Genomic DNA, 15198 nt, shown 5'->3' on the forward strand with positions numbered 1-15198 from the left:
ACCTTGTGGGGGGCCAGACTATATTTTGGAAAAAAAATATGAACGAATTCCTATGCCCCACAAATAACCCAGAGATGCATTTTAAATAAAAGGACACATTCTACTCATGTAAAAACATGCTGATTCCCGGACCGTCCGTGGGCCGGATTTAGAAGGCAATTGGGCCGCATCTGGCCCCCGGGGGCCTTAGTTTGGGGACCCCTGCTTTATGAGATATTGAAATGTCCACAGAAGCTTCCTGTCACTTCTGTTGCACTGATGCAGAAACACAGGAAGTTCTGGATCAAAAATGTCTGCAAGTTGTCCTAATTCACCTCTGGATTATTGCTTCTAGATCTAGCGATTGATTATTATCCAGTTCCGTCTACTGGTACAAGAGCAAATGTTCCTGGAGAGCTCAGGAGACTCCTGCTGACTCTCAGCCCAAACCTAGATGACATCTCCAAGAAGACGACGCTTCATACCATCACCCAGTGTATCTATCTGAAGGAATCAGAGGTGAAAGTTACAGGGCACAGATGCAACATGCAATATCAAGCCTGATTAGCGTAGTTGGCTCCTGTTTAGCATTACAGTACCATATTCCTCTAGTGGTCAATGTGGCATTGTCCCCAGTATATTTCAAGCCAAACATTCTCACTGGTGTGGATTTAAGGTGCCGCCTTGCACTGAGAAAAACTAGGCGGGAGTTTCAATAGAAGCTGAAAGCTGCATACAAGACACAGATTGTGAAGGCTGGGAATCTATAGCTGAACTGGCCCAACTTGAGAGTACAGTGGAACCTCGGTTTATGAACACCTCGGTTTATGAATTTTCGGTTTATGAACGCCGCGGACCCATCTGGAACGGATTAATTCATTTTCCATTACTTTCAATGGGAAAGTTTGCTTCAGTTTATGAACGCTTCAGTTTATGAACAGACTTCCGGAACAAATTACACCCATGCTTCAGTTTATGAACGCTTCAGTTTAAGTACTCCGCGGACCCATCTGGAACGGATTAATCCACTTTCCATTACTTTCAATGGGAAAGTTTGCTTCAGTTTATGAACGCTTACTCCGCGGACCGTCTGGAACGGATTAATTCACTTTCCATTACTTTCAATGGGAAAGTTCGCTTCAGTTTATGAATGCTTCAGTTTATGAACAGACTTCTGGAACCAATTGTGTTCATAAACCGAGGTACCACTGTATCAGTCTCTGGTTGGAGAGGTATTTTAGAATTAACCCCCCCTGACTGTTTGCTGCTTGCTCTGCTGTGGAAATCCTATGTGGTCCAGCATGGCTTTGTAGATTCAGAAAGCCTGCAGGTAGGCCGACAGGGCTCACCATTTGGCGAGGTCCCAGCCCTAAAATTAGCTAATATTAATTCTGTGGTTTTTGTTTGTTCGTTTTTCAAAATGCAACAGCAAGGTAGCTTGAGCCTTGCAAGTGCAAATGCAGCTTCCCCATTGTGAACTGTGGAATATTACCGAGCCCACCGTGCCTATGGAACTCTTGGCCAGCAAGAGGAGCTCTGTGCATGTGTGGAGCTCAGACTGGGCAGCTGATTGGGTGCATTTTTTAAAAAAGAAAACACTGTTTCTGCTTCAGTGCACCTTCAGTGCATTGTTTTGAGTGGATCAAAAGTGGATGAGATTTTCCAAAATATAATGCTGGCCCCAAAAGGCACATTGTCACCTTACTACATGTTTAACTCCAGGTGGATAGGGAGCAGCAAAATAGGAATTATCCTGGAACAAATGGGAAGCCAGAGTATAACTTCTGAGCACACAAGAGTGCTTTGCAGTGACCACTTGTTCCCTCTACCTTTCTCTAGGAAAGTTACATGCTAAGCACCATTGTACATATTCTTCTTCTTCTTTGGCGATCACTTGTATCCGAATAAGATTGTCTTCCATAAACACGGTTTTAACGATGGGTCCGTAAGGGACTGTGGAGGCCAATTCTGGATCCACACGTCCTTCCATAGTGGGGACATTGGTTTCCGGGTGGGAGTTGATCACAGTGTAGATTTACCAAGCGTGCCTTCCTCTTAGCACATTTCTCCCTTGCATCCTGTGTTTGAGCGTCTTCAAAGTCCATGACACCTTTGGTAAAGACTGTTCTCCAACTGAAGCGCTCGTAGGCCAGTGTTTCCCAGTTGTCAGTGTTTATACTACATTTTTAAAGATTTGCCTTGAGACAGTCTTTAAACCTCTTTTGTTGACCACCAGCATTACACTTTCCATTTTTAAGTTCGGAATAGAGTACAGTAGTTGCTTTGGAAGACGATCATCAGGCATCCGCACAACATGACCAGTCCAACGAAGTTGGTGTTGAAGAATCATTGCTTCAACACTGGTGATCTTTGCTTCTTCCAGTACACTGATATTAGTTCACCTGTCTTCCCAAGTGATGTGTAATATTTTATATTATAACATATATTATATTATATAAAATAACATATTATAGCTCCAATGACACTCCAGGAGTAGGTAATAGTAACTGGGGGGAGCACTTAACCCTTTTCTTTCCCTGCCACTGCCCTGCTTCAAATTGGCCCCCCCAGCTTTTCTCCCTGTCTAGTTTCAAATTTGTGCTTGCCAATGCATTGGTGTTGCCAGTCAGAGGTATCTGCCCGTGATTAGATTCCATATCCCAGTGGAATAACTGTTCTTTCCATTTTGAATCTTAAGAGATCATAGTCTGTTTCAGAAAGTGGCTGGGCTGGTAAACACTTGGGTTAAGCCATAAGTACCACGATATCTGAAATCCTATTGTGAAATCTAGCCCAGGGTTAAGTGCTGATGAAAAGTCATTACGTCTCTTGCCAGTTACACCACCTCCTAGACTGAACTGTCAAGTTCGGCATCTTGACACAAGGTGTTGTGTGAACATGAAATGTGCGGAGCACTCTAATTCAGGTGGCCTCAATTCAGGCATATTCCCATCTGATAATCTGCTTCTTGCTTTCTAGGCAAATGCCTGCACCAACGATGACATTAGATTGGTGGCATTATTCCTGGAAGACGGAGACAAAGCCGTCAAAACAGAGGCACTGCATGCCCTCAAAGCTTTCACTGTCATCTGGAGGTTCAAAATCAAAATCCAGGTAACCACTTTACTGTGTAAAAAAACAAAACTTATTGTGTGTCTCAAGTTCTTACCCTAGATCATTTCCAGAAGGCTTCATTTATTAACAATGCAGGAAAACAGCTTTTAAGGTTTTCTCAACTGCCATGCACTCCATATCCTGTTCTTCCTCAGCATACTTTTAATATTAATTTGGTCTGTTTCATTTCTGCTGATGATTTCATGTTGATTGTTCATATGTTTTGCCTATTTTTTATTTTACTGTTTTAAAATTCTTTTTGTAAGCTGCCTTTCAGATTTTTAAGGGAAATACCTATAAGAAATAAAATAAACAAAGACTGGGAGCAAGAAGGTTCAGTGCCCTGCCTCTGAAAGGCAGAAATATAAGAATATAAGAATTGTCCTGCTGGCTCAGGCCATTGACCCATCTGCTCCAACCTCCTGTTCTCACAGTGGCCGACCAGATGCCTGTGGCAAACCCTCAAGCAGGACCTGAGCACAAGAACTCTCCCCTTTTTTGGTTTCCAGCAACTGGTATTCAGAAGCATTACTGCCTCCATATGTGCCTTATCCTCTGCAGATTTGTCCAATCCTCTTCTAAAGGCAATTAGGTTGGTGGCCACCACTGCCTCCGATGGCAAAATAGCTTTGCCTTTGCATGGAAGGGACTCATATATTAGGATAATGGCACAGGGAAAGGGTTAAACCCTCCACCCCCAGCACTGCAGCCCCAATCGAAATCTTAACATCCTCCACAGCTGCTTTTTACTTTTTTTTTTAAAGAGGGTTCCTGTTCATGAATCTCCCTTATCATATTTCATTTGGAGTTGCCCACAGGAAGTACATGAAATTAGTCAATTCTGCCTCGGCCACCAATGGGGGAAGGACCATAGCTCAGCAGCAGAGCACCCGCCTTGCAGGCAGAAGGTCCCTGACATGATGTTAGGCTGCACAAACAACTGTGCTCTCTTTCTGCTTCCGTCAACCCAGTGATTGGCTGGTATGCAATTTAGTTTTTACTCAGAATAAACCTGTTGAAATAAACGGACTTTGTCATGCTCATATCAATGGGTCTACCTCCCTGAGTAAGACTTAGCTGAACCCCACCCATGAATTTTAGTGAATCAAAACTGGATTAGTCTCACCAATGTTTGGCATCCTGAGCCCCAAAGGAGCACTGTTTCTGTCCTGTGCTTGTTAGAACTACAAGGGCACTTAAAAAAAAGCAATTCCATCTGTCACCACCAGAGGACACCTTACCCACTGAGCATAAGACATGGCTTTGTGTTTTGTCCTTGTTTTCATTCACATTTTAAAATTTTCATTTTGAATGGGCGGAGTCCTTGCAACGGGCTGAGGTTGTCCTCAGCAGTCAGAATTGAAACCTGAATTCTGGGCTAGGGGAAGCCAAAGGCTTTGTTTAGAACAAATTATAGGGATTTGGAGCATTTTGGCTTCCTTTACATAATCCGTTCTGCCTGTAGTGTTTAATTTCTTGCAGAATGTGAAACATTTCACAAGGACTAGGCTGGCGGAGTGTGAGGAAGGAAGGGAATGAAAGCAGGTGGAAACATTAACCGTGGTAGACCATAATGACTGGAAACTAAAGCTGCAATGCTAGACACACTAACTTGGGAGTGAGCCCCCTAAATTCGGTGGACCTTACTTCTGGGTAGACATACATAGGTTGCTTAGGACCTGGTAATCCCCACTCAGCCAGGAAGCTCACTGGGTGATCTTGGGCCAGACCCTATTTCTCAGCTTAACCAACCTCGCAGGGCTGTTGTGAGGATAAACTGAAAGGGGAGAACCTATCGCTCCTCAGAGGAAAGGTGGAATAGAAATGTTCTCAAAATAAACCAAAAGTAAATAAATGCATAAAACTACATAATTAATTTTATTTCGTTCAATCCCCCCCCACAAGACTCACAAAGCATCTTTGACAGTACCTAGAACATTTGCACCGAAATTTGCAACATGTACCAGCCTGATAAACAAGAAGTGAGGAGCTCTGGAGGCTTCACGTCTCCCAGCAGGCAACACCCCTTGACCTCAAATACTAAAAATATAGAACGAGCTGTGATGACCGATGATTCAGTTGGTTAGAGCATGATGCTGATAATGCCAAGGTGGCAGGTTCGATCCCGGTAAGGGGCAGCTGCATCTTCCTGCATGGTAGGGAGTTGGGCAAGATGACCCTTCAAGGTCCCTTCCAACCACGATTCTATGATCAGTGGTGAAAGCAAACACATGCTGTGGGTCTTCTGAGTCACTCTTTATTCTGCCCCTTCCCACGATTCTGAGCAGGAGCTGACAAACAGGTACAGGGGGTGAGGTCTGATCTGATGATACCCTGATATGATATTCATCATAGCCATAAAAGCACTATTTACACTTCACCCTGGATTTCTAGGAGGCGGTGATGCCTCGAGGAGCCCTCTCGGCAGAAGGAGCCGGAGGCCTGAAATGTTGTGACACAGACATATCACCTTTTGAAGCGCTCATTACCATCTGTAGGGTGGGGACCTAACTGCCTGCAATACTGCTGAAGGGCAGAGTGCGAGTCTTTAAAATAAAACGCTGGTCTGTTTTCTGATGCAGGAATATGTCCCCAAGATTATTGAGCTGGTGACTAGCTCCTGGGATCCCACCCTTCAGGTTGCTGGGTTGAGGCTGCTGAACGGCTTGAATATTCCAGACAACACCCACACTCTCCTGAGAGGGATGCTGCCAAACTTCCTGGAAATCCTTCTCGTGGCAAATACTTTGGCCAAGGTACAAAAAATCACAGGCAGGTACCTTCTCTTCCTCCTCAGGTACAGCGTTAGCCTGGAGCTGGGAAGTAGTACAACTTCATGCTCTAGTAGTTCCTTGAAGGAAACACTGATGACCAATATTTCACCTTTTTGCTAAATGAACCTTTTATTTATTACATGTGGGGTTCTGCAACAAAATGTTGCAGGCTAGAGTGCTCCTGCTTGGAGTTCCAGTCACCACATTCCATTTCAGTCTCCCTGCGCTCTGGTTCCCCTCACCCACAGGCAGTCTGTTTGTTCTGTGGCCACTGAGTATGTTCAGCCCCCACTGAGATTTTCAGTCCCCACTGGGAGTTTTGTGGACCCCTCCCCATAGGATGTTTTTCTGCATTTTGTATTTCTGCAAACTATGGGGACTTCTGCCACACACACCCAAGAGACCCGCCTCTTGTTCCTGAATTGTGCTTTCTTGGCTACATAATTGATGGCACTCACAGCCTGAACATCAGAAGCAGAGTGAGAAACAGGATCTATAACCTGACCTTTGATCAAATTACCAGTGTGGCTTTGGAGAGCAGTTGCCAGCTCAAGTAGAAAGCACTGTATAAAGCAGTGGTCTGGCTCAGTCTGTAAAGTAACTTTGCACATTCATATTTTTGTCTGAAATATTTCAGTATGCTCTCTCTAGGGTTTGTGTTACCCGAGTCTTCCAGTGAGTTCAGGCTACCTCAATCTATATATCAATCTATTCTCAACCCTGAACTTACAGCCTCAATTTTTATTCTTGCTCAGAAACCCAAATCTGTTGAAGAACATGATGTAGCCTGGAAGATGTAGCCTGCAGCTGAAAGGAGCAAATGTCACCTTCCTTGCTGAGCATGGCTCATCTCTTTGCTGCAGTTTGCCCCCAACCCCAACGCCCAACTAGAAAGCATTAATATTTTTTTATTATAATTATTACTTTGTTTGCAAAGGGGGTCTAGTACCCACCAATGTCCGCACACCCTGACATTCTCACCTGTTTGCTCAGGTGCAGGTTCTCAAGCTTCTTAGCACACTAGCCCAGAAGGAAGACCTGCTGTACGACATCATGAATTGTCGGGTAAGAACTGCCCTTGTGCCTGCCAGTGTGAGAAAGCTTTGTATTGGGGTGGGGGTAAAAGATATCAGAAGGACAGAGGTTGGGAAAGGTCAGTGTTTTTTTCTAGGAAAAAGAGGTGCTGGAACTCACCATGAACACCTCTTTTGTTCTCTTAGAATGGCAATGGCACCCACCTGAGAGGTGCCGGAACTAAGTTCTGGAGAGTTCAGGCTGGAAAAAAAGCCCTGGGATAGGTGCTCTAGTTATAGGAATTCATTCAGGCAGGGGAATACATGTTGCCCAGGGACTGCAACTAGGGAATCAATGCTGGCTCATTTGAAGCCACTTTGCATTCCAGTGAACAAGAGCCAACATCTGAACAGGAGCCAGAATCACATCCTTTGAAGGCAAACACCCTAGCCCAGGGGTAGCCAACTCCCAAGACACTGCGATCTACTCACACAGTTAAAGACTGGCATCTACCCCTCCCTTTTGGGGGGTTCAGGTCAAGGTTGAGCTTTTTGGGGGGAAGAGGAAAGCTCCATTTTGGGGGGATGCAATTGTTGAGCTTCTTTGGGGGGAGCCAGTGATCTACCACAGATGTTCTGTGATCTACCAGTAGATCACGATCTACCTGTTGGACATGCCTGCCCTAGCCCATCCGATTTCTGCTCTTCCTGGAAGCAGTCACATCCTTTCATTGTTGCATATTGATATTAGAAACGTCAATCTTCTAATAGGCATTAGGCAATTCATTTTCTCAGAACAGGATTATTTATTCCTTGTACAGTGGGTGGGGCCCATGTGAGACTGGCCTGATGGCCACCAGACCTTTTGCATGCTCCAAACAATCTGGCTGCCGTACGAGACCCCTTTGACATTATTCAGTTTTGCGTGGACTCTGGTGTGTGGTGAGCATGCACATACACAAATTCCCATGGTGGAGAAATAGGCCACATCTTCTTCTATTAAATCCTTAGCCTCTCATAGGGAGACTTAGCTGATAGGTTTAAGAAGTGCTGGAAAGCTGAAAGCATGGCTGCTCTGGCCTAAGTTGGAAACAGGACATGGCAGGAGTTCCTGGAAGCTCCAGCTAGGCTCATTTAGCCTGCCCAGGTGAATGAAGGATGCAGCTGCAGCACACAGCAGAGTGGTCACTTATGCATTAACCCAAAAGAGGAAATGTATCACCAATGAAAGAGAACAAGATGACAGGTTTTGCATAAATTCGGCTAATTTATATGTATAGGTGCAAATTTTAAAATGGTTACAGTAATTTAAATGGAAAAACACTACATGTCACCAGAGCGGGGAAGACTGAACTTGGTGACCTGTGCTCATGCTCAGTCTGTGGTCCATGTGCTAACAATTCAAGGGAACTTCCTGCTCTCCCATCGTACGGTTCTTTCTCTTTAAACTAGACTTGGATTGGATAGCCCTTTAACTAGAGGCTTGTCCTCTGTAGAGTAGAACACATGACGACGCATCCCATAAATTAGGGTCCAACTCTGGAGCAGAAACCCAGGTGGTCTTGGAACCAAGTTCAGGCCTTTAGTTGGGTGACTCACTCTTTTACCATCACTCACACCTGTCCCCATTGGCACGAAGGTTTCTCTGTTGCCACAGTAGTGCAGGGAGCTGCACCATGCTCAGGACTCTGTGTTCTGGTGCATGTAAAATATCAGAACCTCTTGGTGGGCAAAGGAAATAATGGCATCCTGCTGGTTGCAGCTACTCCATTTCCTACAGCATCCCCAGTGACAGAGGTTGAGAGTGAGGGTTACTATTGTCACTGACTACTTGTTCTCAGATCCACATGCATGGATCAGGGCCCTGTACACCTGAAGGAGCATCTCCACCCCCATTGTTCAGCCTGGACACTGAGGTCCAGCTCTGAGGGCCTTCTGGAGGTTCCCTCACAGCGAGATGTGAGGTTGCAGGGAACCAGGCAGAGGGCCTTCTCAGTGGTGGCACCCAACCTGTGGAACGCCCTCCCATCAGATGTCAAGGAAATAAACAACTACCTGACTTTTAGAAGACATCTGAAGGCAGCCCTGCATTGGGAAGTTTATAATGTTTTACATTGTATTATGTATTACATTGCTTGGCAGGGGGTTGGACTAGATGGCCCTTGTGGTCTCTTCCAACTCTATGATTCTATGATTTATATGTGTTGGAAGCTGCCCAGAGCAACTGTGCAACACAGCCAGATGGGTGGGGTGTAAATAATAAAATCATCATCATCATCATCATCATCATGGGGATGAGGAGGAATGAGGGGAAGGAAGAGGAGATATTGACTAAAGCCACTTGTGATGTTTCTCCCCAAGACACCTGCCGAGTTCCTGAGCCTCTTCCAACCATCCCTGCCAGGGAATCTGCTCTATGAGATGTTAGTCTTTGTGGAGCGCCTCAGCGAAGGGCGCCTCTCCCCGCAGTACCAGTCGATGCAGTGGCAGTACAGTGACAACTCCCTTCACGAAACCATCTTTGGCAACAACTCCCGCCTCTCCGACCGCCTGCTTGCTCTCATCATCCACCCAGAGGAGGAGGTACAGGCTCAAGCCTGCAAGGTCATCCTCAGCCTCCGGCTCAACAGGGAAGAGAGCAAGGTGGTCAACAACCTCTCCTTTGGTGCCAACATCAGTGTCCACCCCCTGGAATCAACGAGGATTAGCCAAGTCACCAATCCCTCTGACCTGAGCAGCCACCCTCTCGGTCCCAACAACGTCTCCGAGCCCACCGGCACCAACGTCTCCTTTGACAGCGCCCATGACAACAGCGGGCGTAGCTTCCAAACCCTCCAAGGCACTGATGAGACTGGACACAGCTTCTATCCCCTTCCAAGAGCTGACCACAGCTTCTACCCCCTTGAGAGCGTCAGCAGCCACATTGTTCAGGACCTAAGAGGCAACAGCTTCGATATTCCTCCACCTTGCTATTCCGGTGAGAGTGACAACAGTGTTTAAAGGGCCCATTTCTAAAGGAAAGAGAGAATGATAAAAGAGTTGGAGAAGAGACGACATCACCATTGGTCTCTCCCTATGTAAGGAAAAGGTCCAGGCATGTAAGCATTCAGGATCCTACCTTCTACCTAACAGAGCTTCTATGTGCATTAGAATCTCATTTCCCCAGATCTGTAGTGTACTGATCATTTGCTCATTACCATCTATGTATGGTCTGCTGAACTTTGCTGCTCCAGTTCAAGGTTCAGAGTGCTCAGAAAATCAGGTCCATCTGAATGTCTGCCAGCCTGCACTCATGGTGGTCTCTGAAGGGGTGTCTCTAGAGTTATAAACTCTAGTTTTTGTTATAAACATTAAGCCATGCCAAAATAATGGGGAAAGTTTCCTGGAGAGAAATATCTGGTGTTACTGAGAAACAGTAGTTAGTCAGTAGCTTTTATTGTTTATAACCAATGGCCATCATAGTACAGTATGAGCACAAACCACACAACTACAAAACGAAAGACATTGCATGCACCAGACTGGAACAAATCTACAATGTCCAAAATTTAGGAATGTTCCTTCTGGTCAGCATCCCTGGGTTTTGGCACTTGAACTATCCAAAAAGCTTGCCCTTATCTTTCTTGCCACTAATGCAAATAGTGCAGACTATAGCTGATGCACTTATCAACCTCTGCCAACAACCATTTAATTTTCAAATCATCTGGTTGACCTTCTAAGGCAATCTGAAAAGGGGAGATAAACTTATGGGTGAATCATACAATGGGCAATATAAAATATAATGTACTAGATCCTTAATATATATATGATCCACATATACAAAGGTGCTCTTTTACAGATTTGTTAGTATATCTCCCAGCCAGATATTCAGTAGGCATTGTTTGAAAACTGAGCTGGGTGAAAGCCTGTTGTACTGGGGGTGGTGGTGGTGGTGAGTTAATTTTCACAAGTACATAGTGGTCTCTTTTAATTTTACTGTACCAAGTGGCATATTTACAATTTTTTGTATATTCAAGGTTTTTTTTGCATCTTCGCCAAACACAATATCTCGTATCTTGTGGTCAGGAGCATCTGACAGTACTACTGCTGGGGAGATCAAATAACTCTGCATCAGACCTCTACAAGATTTTACCCAGCCTTCCCTTTTCTGCATATCCAAAAAACAACTTTTGGTTAAGTGTTGTTCTGGCTGCAATGATACTTTCCCCCAGTACAAAACCATGGATTTGTATATACGAGCCTTTATAGAGGGAAGACCCGATTCAATCCTTAGTAGTGCTCCAGGTGTACTGTGTGGCAGTGCCAACATTGCATGCAGGAATTTATTTTGAAGTACATCAAGTTCCTCCCTGCAATGGTAACCCCAGATTGGTGCACCACATAAAAGGTGAGACACAATCTTGGCTACAAAAAACTTTAATGTTGGTTCAGCTAAATGATGGCACTCTGTGTAATACAATTTCTTTATATAGGCCCCAATAAGCTGGTAGCTGAAAGCGTTGTTGCTTCTAAATTGGTGTGGTTCATGTTCTAAATTGAACACACTAGTAGATTGTGGCCTGGTACAAGGTTGGTTGCAAGAGGAGCATTACCAGCATGCAAGTATATGGTAAAAGATTAAGAAATAGACCCTCAAATGCATGACTGGGTTAAAAGTGGCTACATTGTCTAGATAGACCAAAGAATGCAATCTAAAGGGTATACTAAGTAATAAAATTATTTTCAATGAAATGGTGCAGTTCATGAGAATGGACAAAAGAGGTTTGCGAGTATGGATATGAATATGCTGTGCTGAACTGATGTATATGGATGTTTTGAGAAAGTGGTAAGTATGTCTGATCTGTGTTAGATAAGGGCTTTTAGCAGGTTGGATGAGGGGCATATTTGGAAGTATTTTCCATTTAAACAAATTGTGGTGGTGTGTGGATTAGTTTAGAAACTTGTGAGATATGTTGCAGACGTTGGAATTATTTTGGGCAATGATAACTGCTGCATGGATGTGTGAAGGAGAACAGGAGTGTGTGTTCATATTGTAAGTGTTGGTTTCTGCTCTCTTGAGTCCTATGCACACGCACCTGCTCACTATGTTCCTTCACTCTGCCGACAAGTTCCTTAGGCAGAGTGCTGTGCCCATGTGTCAGCTGTGTTCTTCCACTGAAAGATCAGAAAGGACCATGTGGCCAATTAAACTGCAATGTACTGTATGTACAGAGGTAGGAATTATATTGAGGAATAATAATCACAAAGGAGAATAGGAGAGCAAGTGCATCTTTAATGTTTTCCCTCAACTTTTAATTTTCTTGCTGGGTCCTCACAAATGCCATAGTCGGTGTTAGTGATAGTCCCGATAATTGTCCTGTCAGCCTCACAGCTTAATCCATTTTCACAGGGACACCTGTAGTAAATCCCAGTAAGGTGCTGCAAGAGATACAAAGATGTAGATCAGAATTCACAATTCGACTAGAGGAAAAGCTACATATATAATATCTTTTCCATTCTGCTAAGCTGACCAGACTTGGACATCATCCTGCACTCCTCACTTTTCACTGTATTTGATACCAACTTCAGAATATTTGCCACATGTATGAGGCTGCTTTAAAGTGAGTGATGGGTTCTTCCAGATGACTTAAAAAAAATAATTCAATTCTGCTTCTTCTCATGTTCACTCTCTCACACAAATCTTTTCAGCTTCTCACCATCTCCAAAATTCATTACTTCATCCAATACCACTACATCCTCCTTCACTTTCCTAAGTATCTCTCAGGTTCACAGTTGTAATTACCTTCCCTGGCTCTTTTGCTTCATCCTTCACTTAGACTCATTCCCTCTATCCTTAGTTCTACTGCTTAGCTTAATCTTCCCAGCCCATCATTATGATCATAATACTTCTCTCTATTCCTCTCTCCACTGGTTTCTTCTTTCTTGTCTGACGTTCTTCTGAATCTCCACTGACATCTTTAAGCCACCAACAAAGAAGATGGAGGCCAGAAGAAACACCAGTCATTCCTAAGGAATAGGAAATGCCACTTACCCACCGAGAGCACTCCTGAAACTCAGCTGCTTTGTCTGCACAACGAGCGAGGCTTAAGCCACTCTCTCTGTGACAGCATCTACTTTTGCATTGGAGACTGTTGAGACATAGCTCTCCATTGTCCTATAAGGAAACCATGATTAGATAAGGTGTGAGCAACAGGATAAATGTCCATGAAGATGGACACAGGTGGTGCTGTAGTCTAAACCACTGAGTCTCTTGGGCTTGCCAATCAGAAGGTCGGCGGTTCAAATCCCCATGACAGAGTGAGCTCCGGTTTTGTCCCAGCTTCTGCCAACCTAGCACTTCGAAAGCATGCCAGTGCAAGTAGATAAATAGGGTACCACTGTGGTGGGAAGGTAAATGGCGTTTCCGTGTGCTCTGGAACTTGTTACAGTGTTCTGTTGTGCCAGAAGCAGTTTAGTCATGCTGGCCACATGACCCAGAAAGCTTTCCGTGGACAAACACCGGCTCCTTCGGCCTGAAAGTGAGATGACTGCCGCAACCCGATAGGCGCCTTTGACTGACTGGACTTAACCGTCCAGGAATCCTTTACCTTTTACCTTTAGCATGAAGATGAAGGCCAGACAAACCACCATCCATTCTCAAAGCATAGCAGAGAACAAAGCCAGCCAGCCAAGGGAGTGAAAGCTGGTAGCCAAACCCACCTCTCACAGGTCTATATCCCCTGATTAGAGGATTTCACGGAATCTTATGGACCTTTATATTTAAGTCACATAAAGTTGATTCTGCAGCACTCCTGTCCTTTCCAAGCTGCCACTAGAGATACTGTGTTGTCATCATCCCTCAACCTCACAAAAGAAAATTCCCATATAGGTAGGGAATGTACCTTGTGTGCCCTGGTTTTTATGCTGATATCCTAGAGTACCCTAATGCTCAAAGTGTTTGTTTGACACTCCTATTCCTAAAGTGAACTGGGGCAACTAAAGCATTTCTGAAATGAATCCTGAAAAGGACCGTATGCATAAATCAAACAAAGTGTCTGAAGAACTCCCTGTAAAAGTATTTCCCTATTACATGACTGGGTAGCAATTTCAATTCTAGAGAGACTCCCAAGAGCCAGACACATGGCAAATCCCTTGCATCAGGGATGCTTCTGGAAAGAGTACAGCAAGAGTACCCAGCAACCTCTTACCAGATTCATGATGAGTCCTCTTTGGCTAGAAAAGGCCTCTGCCAAGGCAAGTGTCAGCAGCAACAAAACCCAAGTGCTCCTCATTGCTTCTTAGCAGTAAGCCAAAGGTTTGATCTGGTGCACCTAGGACAAGAATCCAGAACGTGGCATGTTGCAGACTTATAAAGCCTACCCTCAAAGTCACATGGGTGCCTTCTTGCAAAAGATATGAGTACATGTAATGGAAAAATGCTGTCTTGTTAAAAATAAAGGAAAAAACAAACAAGCCAGTCAAAATCACCCAAGGCCACAGGAGAGTATCATGTGCAGTCAGTCTCGATAGCTCTATTGGTTAGAACAGAGGTTTTCAACCTTTTTGAGTCCATGGCTCCCTTGACCAACTACATTCTTTCTGCATTCTTTCTGTGGGGCTCAGGAGCCCAGTTATGTCACCTCTTGCTTGCAGAGTTGGCAGCCTCTCACCCTTTTTTGAACACCTTCCCTTGTGGAGTGTTCCCTCAGCCTCCTCTCCTTGGGAGTCCTCTGGGCAGCTCTCTCCCCCCCCCACTCCAAAGAGAGGTGCCTCCTCACACTGCCCCTCAGGGGCCTGGAACTTGTCTGTCCATTCCCAACAGTAAGGGCTGGTGGCTGGCTGGGCTTCCCTTGCCCACTTGCTTGCTTACTCCATGGTCACCTCAGCTCTAGCAACCTCACCCCCTGCTAGAGGCATCATTCGCCTGAGGAGCTTGTAGCCATGGCTGCTGCAACAAACAGCTGTGCAAGCCTTTGGGAGGCAGAAACAAGAGAGGACATCAGAGGGAGGGAGGGAAGGAAGGAAAGAGGGACAGGGGCCAATGTTGCCCACGGCACCCCTGACCATCATTCAAGGCACCCCAGGGTACCATGACACACTGGTTGAAAACCACTGGGTTAGAACATGGTGCTGATAATGCCAAGGTTGTAGGTTTGATCCCTGTGTGGGACAGCTGCTTATTCCTGCATGTTTACACTCTCAGAAAGAACTGGAACATGTGTGCAGATGTTTGGATATAGCAGAAATAATTGCACCAGACATGAATCTGGCAAGGCCTCCCTTCTTACCTTTCTTGGAAGGCTTATACTGCCAGAGGAAAGGATAACTTGCCAATGGGTAAA

The 15198-nt window shown here is 44.9% G+C and overlaps 2 protein-coding genes across 10 annotated transcripts in view; one reads left to right on the forward strand and one right to left on the reverse strand.

Annotated features, from left to right (window-relative positions):
* LOC118088106 (armadillo repeat-containing protein 12) overlaps positions 1 to 11608 on the forward strand; it is a 61407-nt gene extending 49799 nt beyond the window's left edge. For all 9 annotated transcript variants that reach the window (XM_060277017.2, XM_088673342.1, XM_088673343.1 and 6 more), the window contains 5 exons: positions 335 to 498; positions 2959 to 3093; positions 5676 to 5849; positions 6861 to 6932; positions 9242 to 11608. In XM_060277017.2, coding sequence (XP_060133000.1) covers positions 335 to 498; positions 2959 to 3093; positions 5676 to 5849; positions 6861 to 6932; positions 9242 to 9880 — 1184 coding nt within the window. In that variant the 3' untranslated portion in view covers positions 9881 to 11608. The remainder of the gene's footprint in view (positions 1 to 334; positions 499 to 2958; positions 3094 to 5675; positions 5850 to 6860; positions 6933 to 9241) is intronic.
* CLPS (colipase) lies at positions 11345 to 14220 on the reverse strand. The gene is made up of 3 exons (XM_035121265.3): positions 14065 to 14220; positions 12909 to 13031; positions 11345 to 12295 (listed from the first exon to the last, which is right to left on the reverse strand). The coding sequence occupies exons 1-3, from the start codon at positions 14146 to 14148 to the stop codon at positions 12149 to 12151; spliced, it is 354 nt and encodes a 117-aa protein (XP_034977156.1). The 5' UTR covers positions 14149 to 14220; the 3' UTR covers positions 11345 to 12148.
* Between the last annotated feature and the right edge of the window lie 978 nt (positions 14221 to 15198).

This window comes from Zootoca vivipara, chromosome 7 (assembly GCF_965207765.1).
Source record: "Zootoca vivipara chromosome 7, rZooViv2.hap1.1, whole genome shotgun sequence".
Lineage (NCBI taxonomy): Eukaryota > Metazoa > Chordata > Lepidosauria > Squamata > Lacertidae > Zootoca > Zootoca vivipara.

Excerpts from the sequence above, each read along its gene's own strand:
- CLPS (XM_035121265.3), bottom strand. The coding sequence starts at position 14,148 with ATGAGGAGCACTTGGGTTTTGTTGCTGCTGACACTTGCCTTGGCAGAG. Across the intron at positions 13,032-14,064 it reads GAGGACTCATCATGAATCTG|GACAATGGAGAGCTATGTCT; the intron begins GTAAGAGGTTGC and ends GTTTCCTTATAG. Across the intron at positions 12,296-12,908 it reads TTCAGGAGTGCTCTCGGTGG|CACCTTACTGGGATTTACTA; the intron begins GTAAGTGGCATT and ends TATCTCTTGCAG.